The sequence below is a fragment of the Zingiber officinale genome, chromosome 6B (genome assembly GCF_018446385.1).
Source record: "Zingiber officinale cultivar Zhangliang chromosome 6B, Zo_v1.1, whole genome shotgun sequence".
NCBI lineage: Eukaryota > Viridiplantae > Streptophyta > Magnoliopsida > Zingiberales > Zingiberaceae > Zingiber > Zingiber officinale.
The window spans coordinates 5552994-5570960 of NC_055996.1; the positions used below are offsets into that span (position 1 = coordinate 5552994).

The 17967-nt window shown below is 39.8% G+C and overlaps 2 protein-coding genes across 2 annotated transcripts; one reads left to right on the forward strand and one right to left on the reverse strand.

The window, feature by feature from the left end:
* The first annotated feature begins 8505 nt into the window (after nucleotides 1-8505).
* Nucleotides 8506-13144, forward strand: LOC121991792 (proline-rich receptor-like protein kinase PERK9). The gene is made up of 9 exons (XM_042545830.1): nucleotides 8506-8642; nucleotides 8744-10182; nucleotides 10410-10820; nucleotides 10919-11005; nucleotides 11101-11171; nucleotides 11269-11351; nucleotides 11463-11610; nucleotides 12390-12551; nucleotides 12717-13144. The coding sequence occupies exons 2-9, from the start codon at nucleotides 9210-9212 to the stop codon at nucleotides 12900-12902; spliced, it is 2121 nt and encodes a 706-aa protein (XP_042401764.1). The 5' UTR covers nucleotides 8506-8642; nucleotides 8744-9209; the 3' UTR covers nucleotides 12903-13144.
* Nucleotides 13145-13642: 498 nt separating this feature from the next.
* Nucleotides 13643-14569, reverse strand: LOC121990122 (transcription factor RHD6-like). The gene is made up of 4 exons (XM_042544341.1): nucleotides 14279-14569; nucleotides 14077-14181; nucleotides 13838-13969; nucleotides 13643-13765 (listed from the first exon to the last, which is right to left on the reverse strand). The coding sequence occupies exons 1-4, from the start codon at nucleotides 14567-14569 to the stop codon at nucleotides 13643-13645; spliced, it is 651 nt and encodes a 216-aa protein (XP_042400275.1).
* Between the last annotated feature and the right edge of the window lie 3398 nt (nucleotides 14570-17967).

Genomic DNA, 17967 nt, shown 5'->3' on the forward strand with positions numbered 1-17967 from the left:
AGATTCGTGTTGCACTAATTTAAATTGATTAGTGAAATATTAAGTTAACGAAACACCAGTTTTAAAATTAATTAAAAAACAATTCACCCCTTGTCTGATTGGTGGTTGCACCAAATCAGAGCGGTACCTGCTCTGATACCACTTGTTGGACCGTTAGATTCGATAGAGGGGGGGTGAATATCGATTCGAAAAAGACGAGTATAATCGCAGCGGAAAAATAAAGTAGACACAGATATTTTTACTTCGTTCGGAGCCTGTGACGACTCCTACTCGAAGGCCCGTGGTCCTTGACCACTTTCGTTGGGCAATCACTAACAAGTCAAAATATGATTACAGAATAAGTACAGGAAATGCTAGTAATAAAGCAATACCGACAAAGGAAAATTAAATAAAAACCGGAAGAGCACTTTTGTCGGAGCGTAGTTGACGTCGCACTTGAACGTCGAGCAGTAAGATCAGCAGTAGAAGCGTTCTCAGTAAAAGTTGATATTGAAGCTCCTGCCTGGGGCTTCTTTTATATGTTGTTCCGGGCGCCTGGAGTGTGACGTAACTGCTCAAACCAAGATGCTCGTGACGACGACTTGTCTGGATAAAATTCGCCTTCCGGACGCCCGGACCACCTTGTTCCAGAAAACTCCCTTTTCCTGCAAAACAAAGTTAGTCCGAGGCAAATATACATCCTGTAAAACAGATTGTTAGCACAGTTAAAGTTCAACAGATGGATAAAAAGAGTATGACTTAGATTCCGTCTTTCCGAGACCGGAATCTAGTCACGATCTCGACTTAGACATCCGAAATGGATCTAAGCCGGATCGACGCCTAATGTCCCCTTCCCGGGAACGCGTCCTCACAGTCACTCCCCTCCAGTGACTTACCTCACTTACCTGCCAGACGTCCGGTCAGCCCGTTGACCCGCTTGGACTTCTCGCCAGCTATCTGGTCAGCCCGTCGACCTAACTGGACTTCTCGCCAAGCGTCCGGTCAGCCCGTCGACCCGCTTGGACTTCTCGCCAGCTATCCGGTCAGCCCGTCGACCTAGCTGGACTTCGTGCCAGACATCCGGTCAGCCCGTCGACCTGTCTGGACTTCTCCTGCACACTCGATCAAAGTGTCAGACAACAACAAGACTAACTTAACCTATTTGTCATTCATCAAAACCTGGGTTAAATCGTTAGTGCTAGCCGCACCAACACATTCAAAGAACAAATGGCTAATTGATTCATCTTGTTGTCGACAAAGCATACACTCTTTGTTTGATTCATAGAGCATCCTATTCGCAGTTCGTAACTTGCCATGTAAAAGTAGCCAAACAATGAATCGATGCTTTGGTAAAATTTCCAGCCTCCAAATCAAGGATCCCCAAGTCATTCAAGCACCCCTTGGTCTAAAGAAATCATAGGCATTTGCTACTCCTTTTTTCCTCGCTGCAAATTACTCAATCAACTTCATATTTGCTGCCCCATTTCCATTCATGGCAACTTGAATCTTGTCCCGAATTTGCACAAGTCTCTTGATAAGTGGCGAGTCCGAAGCTTTTGTCTTCCATTGCCAAAAATCAACCCCTTTAATATAGTGATGATGAACCCATCTTACCTAAAGCGAGTCCGTCTTTGATTGGATTGCCCAAAGGGTTTTACTTAATAGAGCTTCATTCCACGCACTTAAGTCTCGGAGGTCATATCCACCATCATGCTTAGGAAGACTAAAAGTGTCCCATGTAATTGAAGGGAACTTAGTAGACCATACAAACATTCGGCATATTGCTTTAATTTTTTCAATAACTCCTTCAGGTTTAGGAAGTAAAAAAAAAACAATAACATTCTATACCTTGTAGCACCGATCGCACCAATTCAAGCCGCCCCGCATATGATAATGTATGTTTTGGCCAAGAATTTATTTTCTTTGTAATAGCCTCAAGTAGGGGGTCATAGTTGGCAATCTGCAACTTCTCCGCCGCTAGTGGAATACCCAAATATCGAAATGGAAAAGTACCTTCTTGAAATCCAGTTATCTGTAGGAGCCGACCCTTCACCCCCACATCAACCCCAGCCATATATATGTGCGATTTCAACGGATTGGCCTTGAGCCCTACCTCACAACCAAATTGTTCCAAACAACCCACTAACACATTGATGGAGGTTTCATCCGCCCGAGCAAACAATATCAAATCGTCAGCATAAGCTAAATGAGTAATGTCAACCTCTTTGCACATAGAATGATGGCGAAATGAGGGTGACGAACAAGTGACCTGCAATCTTCTTGAGAGCACTTCTATACATAAACCGAATAAGAGAGGAGATAAAGGATCATCTTGCCTCAAACCGCATCGTCCGCTAAAGTATCCATAGATGCAACCATTGAGGGAGATTGAATAAGAGGTCGTAGTTACATATTCTCTAATCCATCCACAATACCGTTGGGGAAAACCAAAACTAACGAGTGCCGCTATAAGAAATTCCCAATCCACCATGTCAAATGTCTTCCTCAAATCAACCTTGATCATACACTTTGGTGATATTCTTTTTCGAGCATACTTCCGTAGGAGTTCTTGGGTCAAATTAATATTGTCTCCTATCGATCTTCCTTGCACAAATGTCACTTGAGCCAGATCCAACAAGAAGCCCAAAATCGAATCTAATCGACTCGCCAAGATCTTGGATATTACCTTGTAGAAAATATTGCAGCATGAGATAGGCCGATAATCCGACACCCCTGGGGCATGATCCGCCTTTGGCACCAAGGTGGTCAGTGTATGATTCCATTGTTTAAGAAATTCCCTTCTTGAAAGAACTCTTGAACTGCTGCCATAAAATTCGAACCTACAATGTCCCACGATGAAGTGAAAATTTTCACCCCATAGCCATCCGGACCTGGTGCCTCGTCACATCCAATGTCATGTAGGGCTTCTTTGATCTCTTCCTCATCCACCGTCCTTATCAACCCTTCTGATTGGGATCCAGTTAGATTCCTTCCAGGGATATTACCGCTGTCCTGTCCATAGGTTTGCATGTTTCAATTTTGCCAAGCAAGTCATGAAAGAAGCTTACAAATTCCTCCACCACCTCACCAATGCTGGATGTTTGCTCCCCATCCCTTTTGGTGAGTGTAATAATAGCATTCTCTTGTTGTTCCTCTTCACCACATCATGAAAAAATTTAGTGCATTTGTCAACGCTCTTTAGGTACGTATTCTTTGCCCTTTGTTGGTAGAAATGCTTTTCCTGTTGGGTTCATCGGGCCGCAAAAACCATTTTTTGCGTTGTGGAAACCCCGAAATCCCCATGCCATAGATCCGTGCGAAGAAATAAAATTTCATATACATATTTTCTAAGCCTAGATCTACTTTAGATCTACAAGATAAAGATGTTACCCTTGATGTGAAGCCCTTCGCGTAATCCCGCTCGTCTAAGATTCACCGGATCTCGAGAGTATCAAAGTAGATACTCCTCTATGTGTATCCACACGAACAAACGATGGAGAAAACAACTAAAAGGCGTGCTAGCACCCTTAGAAGTTTCGGCCAAGGAGGTGGAGGAGAGGGAGAAGAAGATGAGAGCTTGAGAGGAGGAGGAAGATGAAATCAATTAGCACACAAATGCACTCAATTTCATCTTTAAGTGGCCGGCCACTTCAAGGCTTGTAACCCCCATGGAATATCAAGAGTCACAACTCTTGGTAACTCCCATGAGGTGACATTTGGTCAAGTCAAACTTGACCAAATGAAGAAGCCTTGATGATGTGGCATTGGTCAAGTCAAAGTCAAGTCAAAACTTGACTCTTCATCTTCCTACTTAAGTCAAGTCAAACTTGACCACTTCTCTCCCTTGGTTGATCTAATCTAACCATTGGTTCAAGTCAATTTTAATTTAATGAATCTCTATTCATTGAATTAAATTAATTAAATGAGTCTAAGTCTAAATTAGACTCACTTAACACATAAACCAAATTGAGTCCAACTCAATTAGCACAATTTGGATTACTCTTAATCTAATTTGGTTCATCACATGAACTTAATCCTTTAGGTTCATCAAATGAACATAATCTCCATCTAATTGCCTTTATGTGTGATCCTATAGGTTCTTGTAACGTTGGCAATGCTCCTAAACCCATTTAGAAGCATAAGTAATGAGCGGTATCTAGTAACACATCATTACTACCCAAGTTACAATCCAACATCACCTTGTGACTACTAATTGTGACTCCTCACAATATATGACAACTGTTCTTCTATCCTTGACATCTAGATTGATCAATATGAGGCATAGACCGTGTCATCCTCTAATCAATATAAATCTTGAACTCCAAGTAGATTCACTCAATCAAATGAGCTCAATCAATATGAGGCAAAGTGATGGGAACCTCATACACCCTCTCTTCAATGGCTGGAATTTCCACCAAGAGTCTAGCATACTCCAAACAGTCCCTTGAACGCGTCAAGTTATCAGTGTACAACGGTTTTCTAACCTCCGATCCAATCATGCTTAGCACCTTTTGCGTCCAATAATCCGGCGGCAGCCTGTGGATTTGAATCCAAGCAAGAATAAAGCGACAATCTTTATTAAAGAGAAAACACCTTGGCATGATCTTCAAGAAAATAGGAATACCAAATACAAAATATGGCCCGCCCTTCAACACCTTTTCACGATCTTCCTTTGTGTCAAAACGATAGACCACCCACCCATTTTTGTGCAAGAAGTATTTGTGATTAATCTTCCATCGAGCACCAATAAGTCTTACGCCATCTATCCCAGGGTGTCGGCCCATGAAGCAGCCGACAAGACAGAATCCCATTGCATTATCAATGTCATCAATGTCATCATAGGCAAAAGTAAGTCTTTCGCCCTTAGCTTGATATTGGTCCTGTGACATTGCGAGCTTTGTCTTCCGATTATCTTTGAAAAGACCGACCCAAGACTTCTTTTGCTGAGGTTGTTTATCTCCTCCATTTCCTCCAGCCTTGGTGCATTCTTCGATTAGATTGATTTCTACCGGTGGTTGATGTTCTGGCGGGGTCTCCTCCACCACACCCGACAATGGTGACCTTGGTACTCCTCGGGTTCATGCAAATTATTCAAACTACTACTAATATGGGTATTTTGGTAAATTATACTATCCTTAAGCGCACCTCCTAATTTAGTAGGCTTCTCTGTTGAATTTGACTCGAGTCTGGATTCACTTTTATCTTGTTCCTCCAACTTCAACGACTCCTCGTGAAGCTTGATCATGCAAGTCCAAAACTCTTGGACATCTTTGATCTTTTCTATCCTGCATGTAACTTTGTTAGGTAATAAATCTGAAATTAACTTTATTACCTTTTGGTTTGCTTCGGAGTTCTGAGAAGATTGCTTCAATGCTATGCCACAATTAAAGTCGTTCATCATGACGAATCTTTTCATTTGCATCCTGTATAGATTGAATTTCTCCTTGTATATCTCATATGTAGGTGGTTTGTTGACATTTCGCCATAGCATTTCTTTGTTCACCATTTTTCAACACTAAAAAAGAATTCACGTAGATTTCTAGACTATGTCTTGGGGTAAGTTGTGTGAGAGATAAGAAAATAAAAGTATTTTACCATTTTTGAGAAAAAAATAAAATAATAATAAATATTATGACAAATTTTTTCAAACGGGATATTTTACCAATTCTGACTAATGATAAAAAATAGAAATGAAAAAAAGACGTAAGAATATTTTTTAATCATAAATGATATATATTTTTTTTAAAAATAAACTCATTTCTTGATTGGTGGTTTCATCAATTTAGAGTGACATTGTTCTGATACCACTTGTTAGATCGTGAATTCGTGAGGAGGAGGGGGTGAATCACGTGATTTTGAAAATGTTCTTTTCTTTTAAAAATATCGGGTTTGTAGCGGAAATAAAACTAAAGAACAAAAGTGAGAAAAAGAAAAGTCAAGCACTAACACAAGTAATTTTTTGCTTAGTTCGGAGCTTTCAAAAACTCCTACATCAAGGCTTGTACTCATTGAGTTCTTTCATTAGGCAATCCATTAATAATTTGAAAATGAGTTACAAAATTGAAGTACAAGAATTATAAAGACAAGTTATTGACAACAGAGAAGATAAGTAGAACTTGATTGTCGGTTGTCAGAGGGGTGTTACAGCATCGTAAGAGCTTTTTCGAAGCAGCGTGCAAGAACGAAAGACTCGCTAGACCCGCCATATTTAAAATATATTTATTTCAATATTAAAATATTATAAAAATAAAATTTTAATTAAAATATTATAAAAATAAAATTTTAATTAAAATATTATAAAAATAAAATTTTAATTAAAATATTATAAAAATAAAATTTTAATTAAAATATTAATTATTAAATATAAGAAAAATTATAGTTATATTAATAAAATATATATATATATATGGGTTTGGGATGGGTCCGGTTAAACCCAGGACCCGCCCCGGACCCGCCTTAGACCCGTTATTACGGGGTCGGGTTTGAACCCGCCCCATTGCCATCCTTAGCTCTCGTCGAAACTTCATCCCTGAAGTTTATCCACCTCCAGGCACCCGGATCTCCTCCGGGCATTTGGACTGTCAACGTGGGATAGTCACTCATCTCACTCTAGCTCAACTTTTGGATGAACTTTTCTGGTCCGAGCACTTGGACTAGTTCCAGACGCTCGGACTGCTAGGGTGCCTAGCCAGACACCCACCCGCCTCATCGAGGTTGGTCCAGGCACCCAGATCAACCCCGGGCGCCCGGAGTCCGAGCACCCGAACAACTCTTTTGCTCCTTTGTATTTCCTGCAAAAAAGAGTTAGTCCAAACAAACATAATATATAAAGTAAGGTAAACTCTGACAGTCTTCGGACTGTCCGATCCTGACTTTGAATTTCACCAAAACTATTGGTCAGACCAATGCCTACTGTTCCCTCAACCGGGAACACATTTTCACTGGATCTTTTCTCTAGTTGCTTACCTCCATTTACTAATTTTATACTTTCTTGATGTCAGGTCCCTTGACCCACCAGGACTTTCTATCAGATCTCAACCAATCTGAACTTCAGCCAATTGTCAACCCAACTGGATTTCCTTCTGCTAGATCTCAACCAATCTGAAGTCCCCTGCCAGCTATCAATCTAGTTGGACTTCGTGCCAACTATCAACCTAACTAGACTTTAGCTCGGTGTTTCGGTCCTCTGGACCCATCAAGTCTTGCTCATTTAGTAAAAATGTTAGACAAACAACACATTTAACTTTTAACTTATTTATCATAACTCAAAACCTGATTATTAGTAGTGCAACCTACACTAATAGTATCGTCAGTCCCACGATAAAATATAGATAGATAAATCACAAAAAAAAATTTATCCTAGCACAATGACTGACTCTGTGCACAAGGAATATTATTACATGTATTAGAGATAACAATTGGGTTTATCAAAAGGTACTACATCTCACTATTTAGTCATGTATAATTATTCAACTGTTCTACAATATTATTCATATTATTTACTTTCACCTAAATTTCTCATTTAAATCCTAAGTCGGTCAGACGTGTTTGTAACAGATATGTCTTTGTAGCTGCTACAACGTTTACTTAACATATTCAAAAATATTAATACTGTAGCAGCTATGATTTTGTAGCTGCTACAACATAGATTCATCCTTGTTCATCTATCATTGATGGTGTAGTATTTACAAAATTATAACTGCTATAACTGTTATAACAATTATAATACAAATTCGACTCACTCATTTAACATTCACATTGTAACAACTACGGATTTTGATTATAACAACTACAAACTCGTAGTTGTTATAACATATGTAGTAGCTATGATTTTGATGTTGTTATAACACTTTTGACCGACTCAAAATTAAGATGTGAGATAATAATAAAAACAATATAAGTAGTACTAGAAGATAATTATATAATTGCACATGGTTAAATAGTGGGGTGAGACATTTTCTTAATTAAAAAAAATTAAGCAAGATACCCTTGTGATGATTTGGAAAAAAAACAAAAATCCTTCTCATTTTTGTCCAACTTTTTTGATAAATTAGTCAAACCTAAAATGAATAAGTCATTGAAATAGTTCTTCCACGAGCTTACTCAGTTGTTGATTCGTTTAGATATTAATAAAATCTTAATTTAAACTTATTCTTATTCGATTGTTTATTCTAAACTTATTTAATTAGTTTATTACGAGCTTATTTGTTTTTTAGAGAGTTTATTTATCTATCATAAATTTAATATAAATTTTATGGATGAACATAATTTATAAATTTTATCAGTGAATATTATTCATAAATCGTTCATAATTTTATTCATGAAAAAAAATAAAACGAGGGGTATCATTAAATAAAAATTCTTAATTTGGTTTATTTTTATTATTATTATTATTTAAAAGATGAAATATAAAATCGATAGGAGGCCTATATTTAATTTGAATTTCCATTTAATTGTGTGACAAGTCAACTCTGGTCTTCGCCATCAACTTTTAACTGCATGGCCCAATAACACCACGTCGAAAAAGTAAGCATTAAAATAGGAATCCACGCAGGAGTATGATCCTAATAAAGAACTATCTGTTTCAAGAACATGGTTTGATTTCCGCAACTAAACAACCAATAACTCGAATGCATTCAAGAATGGAAGGTAGGAATTTCGAGGTAATTTTCAAGTGTGTCATTTACCAAGAAAAAGTTTTTTTTTTTAAACAAAAATCTGACATATGCCATTTGCTTCTCGGATCGGCGGCTTCCACTGGCAGCTTTTGGGTCTGCGATTCGCGGCGGAATCTTGCGGAAAAGGTCGGACCGTGTGAGTTTCTGCTCAAGAACAGGTGCGAGTTTTTCTTTCTTTAGTTGCCAGTCTCGCGGGCTTATTGTGAAATCGCCGAGGATGTTAAGGTTTGACCTTGACGTGTTTGTCGAACAGAAGTTTGAATCTTGGTGAATCATAAACCACCGCGAAGAAGAAAACTAGGGTTTTACCTTCGGTGGATGGATGGATGGAAGTAGGGTTTTGTTTGTGATTTAGTTTTTCGTGGTAAATTGGAGGCATTCTTGCGACTCGAGATTGTTGATTTGTTTTGAGTTCCTTTAAAGGGAGAGAAAGATGTCGAAAAAATCGTGAAATGGGGATGTTGATTTCATTCATATACGATAAGGAATGGAAATCTTGAGTTTGTTCTCATAGTTGCAAAGAAGATAAAGAAGTGAAAATTGCAGGGAAAGATGTCTTCTTCGCCTTCCCCTTCTTCCCCGGCCTCTCTTCCGACATCTACGGCGTCTCCACCCTCACCTTCTTCTCCCACTGCCTCCGGCGCACCACCTCCTCCCCAAATACCATCTCCCGCGCCACCTCAATCGTCACCTCCACCACCTGACGCCACTTCGCCTCCTTCTGGTACTGCCCCCTCGCCGCCGGTGCCATCTCGTTCTCCGCCGCCTGACGCCACTTCGCCTCCTTCAGGTGCTGCCCCCTCGCCGCCGGCGCCATCTCGTTCTCCGCCGCCTGACGCCATTTCGCCTCCTTCAGGTGCCGCCCCCTCGCCGCCCGCGCCATCTCGTTCTCCGCCGCCTGACGCCATTTCGCCTACATCAGGTGCTGCCCCCTCGCCGCCGGCGCCATCTCGTTCTCCGCCACCTGACGCCATTTCGCCTCCTTCAGGTACTGCCCCATCGCCGCCGGCGCCATCTCTTTCTCCGCCGCCACCTTCCACTGTCGCCTCTCCACCTCCACCTCCTTCTCCTTCTGTTCCTCCGGGGCCGATTACTCCCATTGCGCCTCCACCTTTTCCTCCATCCCCACCTCCTCCAGCGTCACAGCCTCCACAATCTAGGCCACCGCCTCCAGGTACTCCACCACCTAGGAGTTCGCCTTCTCAACCACCACCTCCACCGGCGTCCTCAAGCCCTCCTCGGTTGCCACCACCCAGTCCTCCCAGGAATTCTTCAGCGACTCCTAATCCACCGAGTCTTTCTCCTCCATCTACAAGTACTCCCGATGGACCAAGAAATTCAAGTTCGCCTGAACATGGTAGCGGCCTTAAGACTGGATCCGTTGTGGCTATTGGAGTGGTAGCAGCTGTTATTGCATTTGGTTTGGTTGCACTGGCAGTTTACGTTATCAGGAAGCGCAGGAAAGCTGTTGCTGAATACAATGCAGGGTTTGCCATACCTGCGCCACTTGCATCTTCAGTGTCAGGTGATTCATAAATCTCATTACTTAGCTGTAAGTAATGAGATCTCTCTCTCTCTCTCTCTCTCTCTCTCTCTCTCTCTCTCAGTCTCTGGTTGCGACTGACCTGTGAGTGAGATGAATCCTCATTTATTTTCAGATTCATGACATCTTACCTTCATAAGTAACTAGATGACAAAATGTTTTGTGACTCCCTTCTGGCCATTACATGATATGTTGATTTTACCTATCAGATCCAGCTATTCTGAGGTCCCAAACAGACCCTCTTGTGCTTCGCCGGAACCCTGGAGCCACTTCAAGAATCAATTCATTACCTGAGACATCAAGAGCTGGCGCAACCCCTTCATTTTCATATGAAGAGTTATACAGAATAACTAATGGTTTCTCGCCTGACAAAATATTGGGAGAGGGTGGATTTGGTTCTGTTTACAAAGGGTGCTTACCTAATGGAAGAGAAGTGGCCGTGAAGCGATTAAAAATTGAAAGCAGGCAAGGTGACCGTGAGTTCAAAGCTGAAGTGGAGATTATAAGCCGTGTGCACCATCGCCATTTGGTTTCTCTTGTAGGGTACTGCATATCAGGCAACCAAAGGCTGCTTGTATATGATTTTGTGCCTAATGGAACACTTGAATCTCATCTTCATGGTATGATTACTATTTATTTATTGAAGTACTCTTTAGTTTTTGTAGCTAAAATTGATGAGTTCTATGAAGAGTCATTCAATTTTTCAATACATCTTCAGGGAACAAAAGACCTGCAATGGATTGGGCTACCAGGGTGAAGGTTGCTGCCGGTGCAGCTCGTGGCATTGCTTACCTGCATGAGGATTGTAATATTATATGAATGCTCATCAGCAATATATTTACAGTTATTTAGTTATCCAGCTGCAATTTTGTTTAATATTTGTGTTGGAATTATAATCAGGTGATCCAAAAATAATTCACAGAGATATAAAATCTTCCAACATTCTACTGGATAACAATTTTGAAGCTCAGGTTTTCCTCATCATAGTGATTTTTATTTAGTAGATCAATGTCCATTCTCTCACTAGAGTAGTTTCACTTCTTTTGCTAATGCTTCATTATGAAGCAGGTTTCTGATTTTGGACTTGCAAGGTTAGCTTTGGAATTAGATGCTCACACACATGTAACTACCCGTGTAATGGGGACATTTGGGTAGGTGAACCATGTCATTATTGCAAATATTTAAATTTTAATCAGAATGATTGTGGATGTTCAGAATCTTGTGACTTCCATTCTAAACATATATGTCATTTGTATTTTTAGGTACTTGGCTCCGGAGTATGCATCCAGTGGCAAATTGACTGAAAAATCTGATGTTTTTTCTTTTGGTGTGGTGCTTTTGGAACTTATTACTGGGCAAAAGCCTGTTGACTACACAAAGCCATTTGGTGACGAGAGCCTTGTTGTGTGGGTATGATTAAAATTTTTCATTTTATAGGCTTCATTTTTGCCATTGTATTTTTTTTTTGTGTGTTAATGGTTCTCTCACTAGGCAGATTTGATTTTGCAGAGAATTGTCATCTGTGATTGTAATGCATCCTTACATATACCATGCTTAATCTAGAGATTAGTATGTGATTGAGACGTTTTATTTCATTTTCTGAGATCGATATCTTTATCACTGGTATTAATCAAACTCATCTGTCATACAGGATCTTACAGATTGAAACTAACTGGTCGTTCTTGTCTTTGCTATTATGTTGTAGTTCTTCCCATTTTAATTTGTCTAAAACCATTTTTGCTTGTATCATTTGGCCCACCTATAATTAATCAAACAAGGCACGTTTCTGACTTATAATCACACTAACACTCATGGATGGTGAATTTTTCACAATTTTTTGTTTCCATTTTTTTGGTTAAATCATATTTAATTTTTTGGATACCTTTTTACCCAAAAAAGTATAAATGCAATTTTTAACTTTATTAATCAAGCAAAGTGATTGGAAAAGAAATTAGAGGTATGCACATTGGAATTTTATAAAACACATGTAGCTAAACCATAGTTTGCCCTGCTCTTAAATGAGATTTCAGTTGATAAGTGTACCATCTAACTTATTGTGCTTATTACACGAGTTTCAAGTGAACCATCTTACTGATTGCACTTATTACGTGAGTGTCTGATTTGTCTCAGATATCTTCTTGACTTAATAATTGTGCTATTAATCTTGCTTAGTTGCTAATGAAATCCAGGCACGACCATTGCTTTCTCATGCACTTGCAACTGGAGAGCTTGGGGAATTACCTGACCATAGACTTCAAAAGAACTTCGACGAAAGAGAAATGCTTCGTATGATTGAAGCAGCCGCTGCATGTATCCGACATTCAGCATCAATGAGACCGCAAATGGGGAAGGTGACAATGAATACTAGCAACTCCGGTCCTAATTTTTTATGAATAAAGTTGAGGGATGTATTATTGATGATTAATGATATGTTTTTAGAGTTCAATGGTGCAAAAGCGCAATTAGTTGGCATTTACAGCTGGTTGTTGTTGTGAACTAATGTTTCGTTAATACAGGTGGTCCGAGTTCTTGACAGTTTCACCGACATTGATATTACCAGTGGTTTAACACCAGGACAAAGTGAAGCGTTCGATATTGCTAATTCAGCAGACATCAGAATATTTCAGCAGTTGGCACTTGGTAACCCTGGTTCTACTTCTGACTACTCGCTTTCCAATTGGAGTCATCAAAAAGATGCATAAAGATGGTTCATGTGGCATTTGCACTCCTACTCTTTTGCATATATCCCTCTTTTTTTCTTCTTCTTCTAAATCTAGATTTGACTTAAACTCGAGCTTTAACATATAGTTTGGCCTTTTTTCACGCCACTAGTAAAAGCATTTGCAGGAGGCAGTTTTTTGTATGGCTTCCTGCAAAAACAAAAACTCCACAGGTTGTTATTTTCCTTAATCAGATCTTATACACTGTCTGGTATTTTAGCTAACAATTGAGTCGATCAAAGTTAGTGTATCTTCTTGTATTGTTTGATAGTTTGGCTTAAAGTTCGTTTTTATCAAAATTAATGTTTGATACGTGTGTCAAGAATTCCATATCCAATGCAAAAACTTAACCACATGTAGTTATTTTGCAACATTACAAATGCTTTCATGAGTAACAAATTTGTGTTATGTTCATTATTTACACTAAAAGAACTTAGTTTCTCTACACTTTTCATGCCCCTCCACTCCCCTTTGTTTAGAAGCATGGATTTGTATATGTCAGTGCATTTACTATTGCAAATTGAACTTGGGTCACACCATCAAGAACAAATATCTTTTGTTACAAATCAAGCACTTATTTGATGGTTCAAAGGTACTTTCTGTGAATTTCACTCGATTCACTATGATCTTCAGTTGAACTGTACAGACTGAGGATGTTTTACAGTTCTGTTTCAGCCAACATTTACGTCTCAAAAACTGAACAAAAAACGTTTCACTGATCATTAGTATGATCTAGGATTTCCATCTCTGCTGGAAGATAAGACGGCATCGATTGCCTCCCTCACTTGAGCAACATCAGGTGCAATCCCTTCTTGTGCTGGCCAGAACTCATCAGTTGCCAAAACCTGGACAGTGACCAACAAAATCTCTCTCAATCTACATATTTAAAGAAGAAAAGGTACAATATTTTAAGTTACCTTCACTTGCAACTTGAGAAACTTCACATAGTTAATGGCCTTCTCGAGCATGGTGACCAAATCTACCTTTGCCCCATTTGGCACGAGACCTTGCAGAATTCTCAGGCGTTCACTAATTCTTTCTCTCCGGTTCTGCGACACCGAAACTGAACCGGTTAATTATTTCTGATTAATTGAATTAAGCAAATTAACATCAAATTAATTAATATTTGTCTCTCTCTGTGCAAATACGTACGTACCTTTGCTGCAATGCTCTGAGGGTTCTTGGATGGACTCTGCTTGTCCTTGGCTGTTCTTGTGATGCCATTGCCACATCTCTTCTTAGGGCTCGGTAGGTCACAGTCCTAATCAAATTTAAATACAGTAACTCAGCCTCAGAATGGAGAATTCGCCAAAATAGACGTCAACGGAGGAGGATTGTATTCGAGCGCTTAGAATTACCAGAATCGGGCCCTTTTGCCGGCGTTTGGAATTCTCAGGCGAACTGATCATCATGCGTCCATTCACAGTCTCAGAGTAAGTTTGGTCGATCCAGGCCTCGCAGTCATTGTCCTCAGCGGCAAAGTCGAGCAACGAGGCGGAGCTGGAGCCACACAGCCACCCGCCGCCGCTGCCGGCCACAGAAGCCGACACGGATTCCGGCGAGTGACCAATATTGTCGATCACGCTGAGTGTCATTTGAGGAGACCAGGAATACTCGAAGATGTCAGTACTACTGTTTGCGAGAGCCATGGAAGAACTGATCATAGCAGTGATCAGAGGCGACTGTACGTGTAATTCTAATTGCAGGCCGGCGTATATATATAAGATCGAAGGTGGTGTGATGCATCAAAATATCAAATGGCAGGGAATTTGATTAATATATATAGAGAGAGAGAGAGGATGCATGCATGAGATGGCCGAAAATGCCGCAGCTGCACGTCTGAGATTCCTGATCCGTGGGAGTCGATGAGCTTTTAATGAAGCAACTGATCGATTTAAAATGAATGCTTCGACGTGGAAGAACAGAAGAAGAGATCCGGAGCTGGGTTAGAGTAAACAAATATGTATTTGGTTAAAGATTAATATCGTGTATGTTAATTAGGTCCGGAGCAGCAGGGTTGGTTTGTGTCAAAGTACGTTGGTCCCTGCCATTGCCATCATTTATATATGAAGCATTAAATGAAGTCAACCCTGTAATTGCTGCTGCTCCTATGCATTGATGAAGTTTAAACTTCCAAGTCCTATGAGTAATGAATTTACTCGTAGAGTTTACAAAATTACATTTTACCCCTCGAAAAGTGAAGTGGTTTTTAAAAGAGAGCTTCTGTTTTTTTTTGGAATTTGAACATGAGAGCATCCCACTCTGCAGTTGTCTTCAATGTCCTCAACATATACTATTCGTCTGTTCGAGATCATTATCTCCTGTTACACCTATTAGGGCAGTGTTAAATGATCATAAATCAGTCAGAATATATTTTATAAATTATTATCAAGGACATTTAAGTAATATCATATTTATATAGTGATTATATATATATACATGAAAAGGAGGTGATCTAGCCGCACCTTCCAGTACGGCTACCTTGTTACGACTTCACTCCAGTCACTAGCCCCGTCTTCGGCATCCCCCTCCTTGTGGTTAAGGTAACGACGTCGGGCATGGCCAGCTCCCATAGTGTGACAGGCGGTGTGTACAAGGCCCGGGAATGAATTCATCGCCGTATGGCTGATCGGCGATTACTAGCGATTCTGGCTTCATGCAGACGAGTTGCAGCCTGTAATCCGAACTGAGGACGGGTTTTTGGGGTTAGCTCACCCTCGCGGGATAGCGACCCTTTGTCCCGACCATTGTAGCACGTGTGTCGCCCAGGGCATAAGGGGTATGATGACTTGACGTCATCCTCACCTTCCTCTGGCTTATCACCGGCAGTCTGTTCAGGGTTCCAAACTCAATGGTGGCAACTAAACACGAGGGTTGTGCTCGTTGCGGGACTTAACCCAACACCTTACGGCACGATCTGACGACAGCCATGCACCACCTGTGTCCGCGTTCCCGAAGGCACCCCTCTCTTTCAAGAGGATTCACGGCATGTCAAGCCCTGGTAAGGACGATAAATCTATAGTGTAATAACTAAATAACTATAATTATTATAACTATAATTACTATAACATTTATAATGACTATATTGATATGTTGAAATAGAAGAGCTTTCGCGTGTTTCTCCGAAAGGTCAAGATATCTATTAACATGGAGGGCATGAGTCAAGTCAACGATAAGTTGGCTAAGGTATGATAGGCTAGAATCCGATTGATCGAATAGGATTCGGTCAACACTCATTCGGGTGACACCATCCACGGTTGGCAATGTCTCGGTCTTCCCGAGTGGCTATTCCATGAGTGTTCCTTGACCAGCAATGCTCCAGTCTTCCCGAACAGTTATTCCCTAGGTCCTCGATCAGCAATGTCATGGTCTTCCTGAGCGGTTATTCCTTGGTCCTCGACTGGCAATGTCCCGGTCTTCTCGAGCGGTTATTCCTTGAGTCCCCAATCGACAATGCTACACTTTTCCTGAGCGTTATTCCCTGGTCCCTGACTGGCAATGCCTCAATCTTTCAGAGCGGTTATTCCCTAGGCCCTCGACCGGTAATGCCTAAGTTCTATTGAGCGGTTATGCTTTCGTTCCTTCCAAATTAAGAACAGTCTCATTGAATAGATAATCCATCGTTATAAGGAAGAGAATGCTAGCTTTACCTACCAATTTATTGAAGATAGAGAGATGAGGGGCATTAATGATAATCATTAGCACATCAATTAATGATAATTATTAACACCCTAGAAAGCTGTAAAATCGATAAGAGAAATAAATAGTTACTAATACAAGGAAGACAAAAAGTCATCGAAGATAGCATAAAAGGTAACAAGCAGGAGGCAAATAGGGTTTCTTTGAAAATATAACTCTCAACTATTCATTAGTTCACTTGGCTCTCCATCCTCGGACTGATTCTTATTTGGGCATCGGAGTGATAATGTTGGGACATCCCGATGTCATTCTAACTCCTATTTTCAATTTCTATTATCGAAAGATAGTGGTTCCTCCCTCCTACCTCCTTCCCCCGGTGGTTCTAAGTAGTAGTAGTAGCCAATACCTTTGTCACGTCACTAGTGGATTATTCTATCAGAGTCTTGGCACACGAACATGACAAACTTGAGTTAGTTGTAACGGCTATGATTTCATAATGACTACAATATAAATATTAGGTAAACAAATTAAATTTACATCATAACAACTCCAAAATTACAATTATTATAATATAAAAATTTTAAACAAATTAAATATTTTAATTTGTGTTACGGTTCCTAAAAGGGAATATGGTTAAACATATCAAACAGTTGAGAATTTAAATTTGAAATTAAACATGTCAAAAAATCAAATCCTTCTTCAAAAATATCCTTATGGATGGCAATGTCCTTTTTTTAATATACAAAAAAATAATGAGGGGCGTCTTTTCATTATCGTCCTTTTCTAAATTATAAGGTGAAGGATAGTTTAATACACGAAACTCTTATTATATGAGATCCTGAGAAAAAATTCATTATATGAAGTTTTACCTTGTTTTTTTTTTTTGTAAGAAGTTATTTGTAAGATTTGAATTCGTAACATTTTGATAATAAAATAATGACTTTATCATTACAACAAAGCTCCCCATCTTCTAATTATAAGGGTCAAATGTTAAAAAAAATTTACTGTAAGTCAACTTGTGTGGGATATTCATTTTTTATATCCAAAGTTTGTTCTTTAAACCATCACCCGTCTGGTCAGCCACGAGGAGAAATTGAAGTTGCTGATAGATCTTCATATACAAAGTGTAACCATTTTAAATAACGAGTCATTATTGCATGGAGGCATGCATGAATCATGCGTGCATTTAACGCACATGGAGATGAAAAATGGGACGCTTTTACCTTTGGATTATTAGAAATTAAGATGATCAATTAATTAAAGACAATGCTTAGTGGGCAGCACGTCACCTCTCTATGCCCTGCACATTATTAGTACTCTCCAATTATGTGCATGCGCGTACCAAGCATTTAATGCGGAAGGGACCATGGTGGTGTACTTGGCAGAAAATAAACAAACAAATAACTAT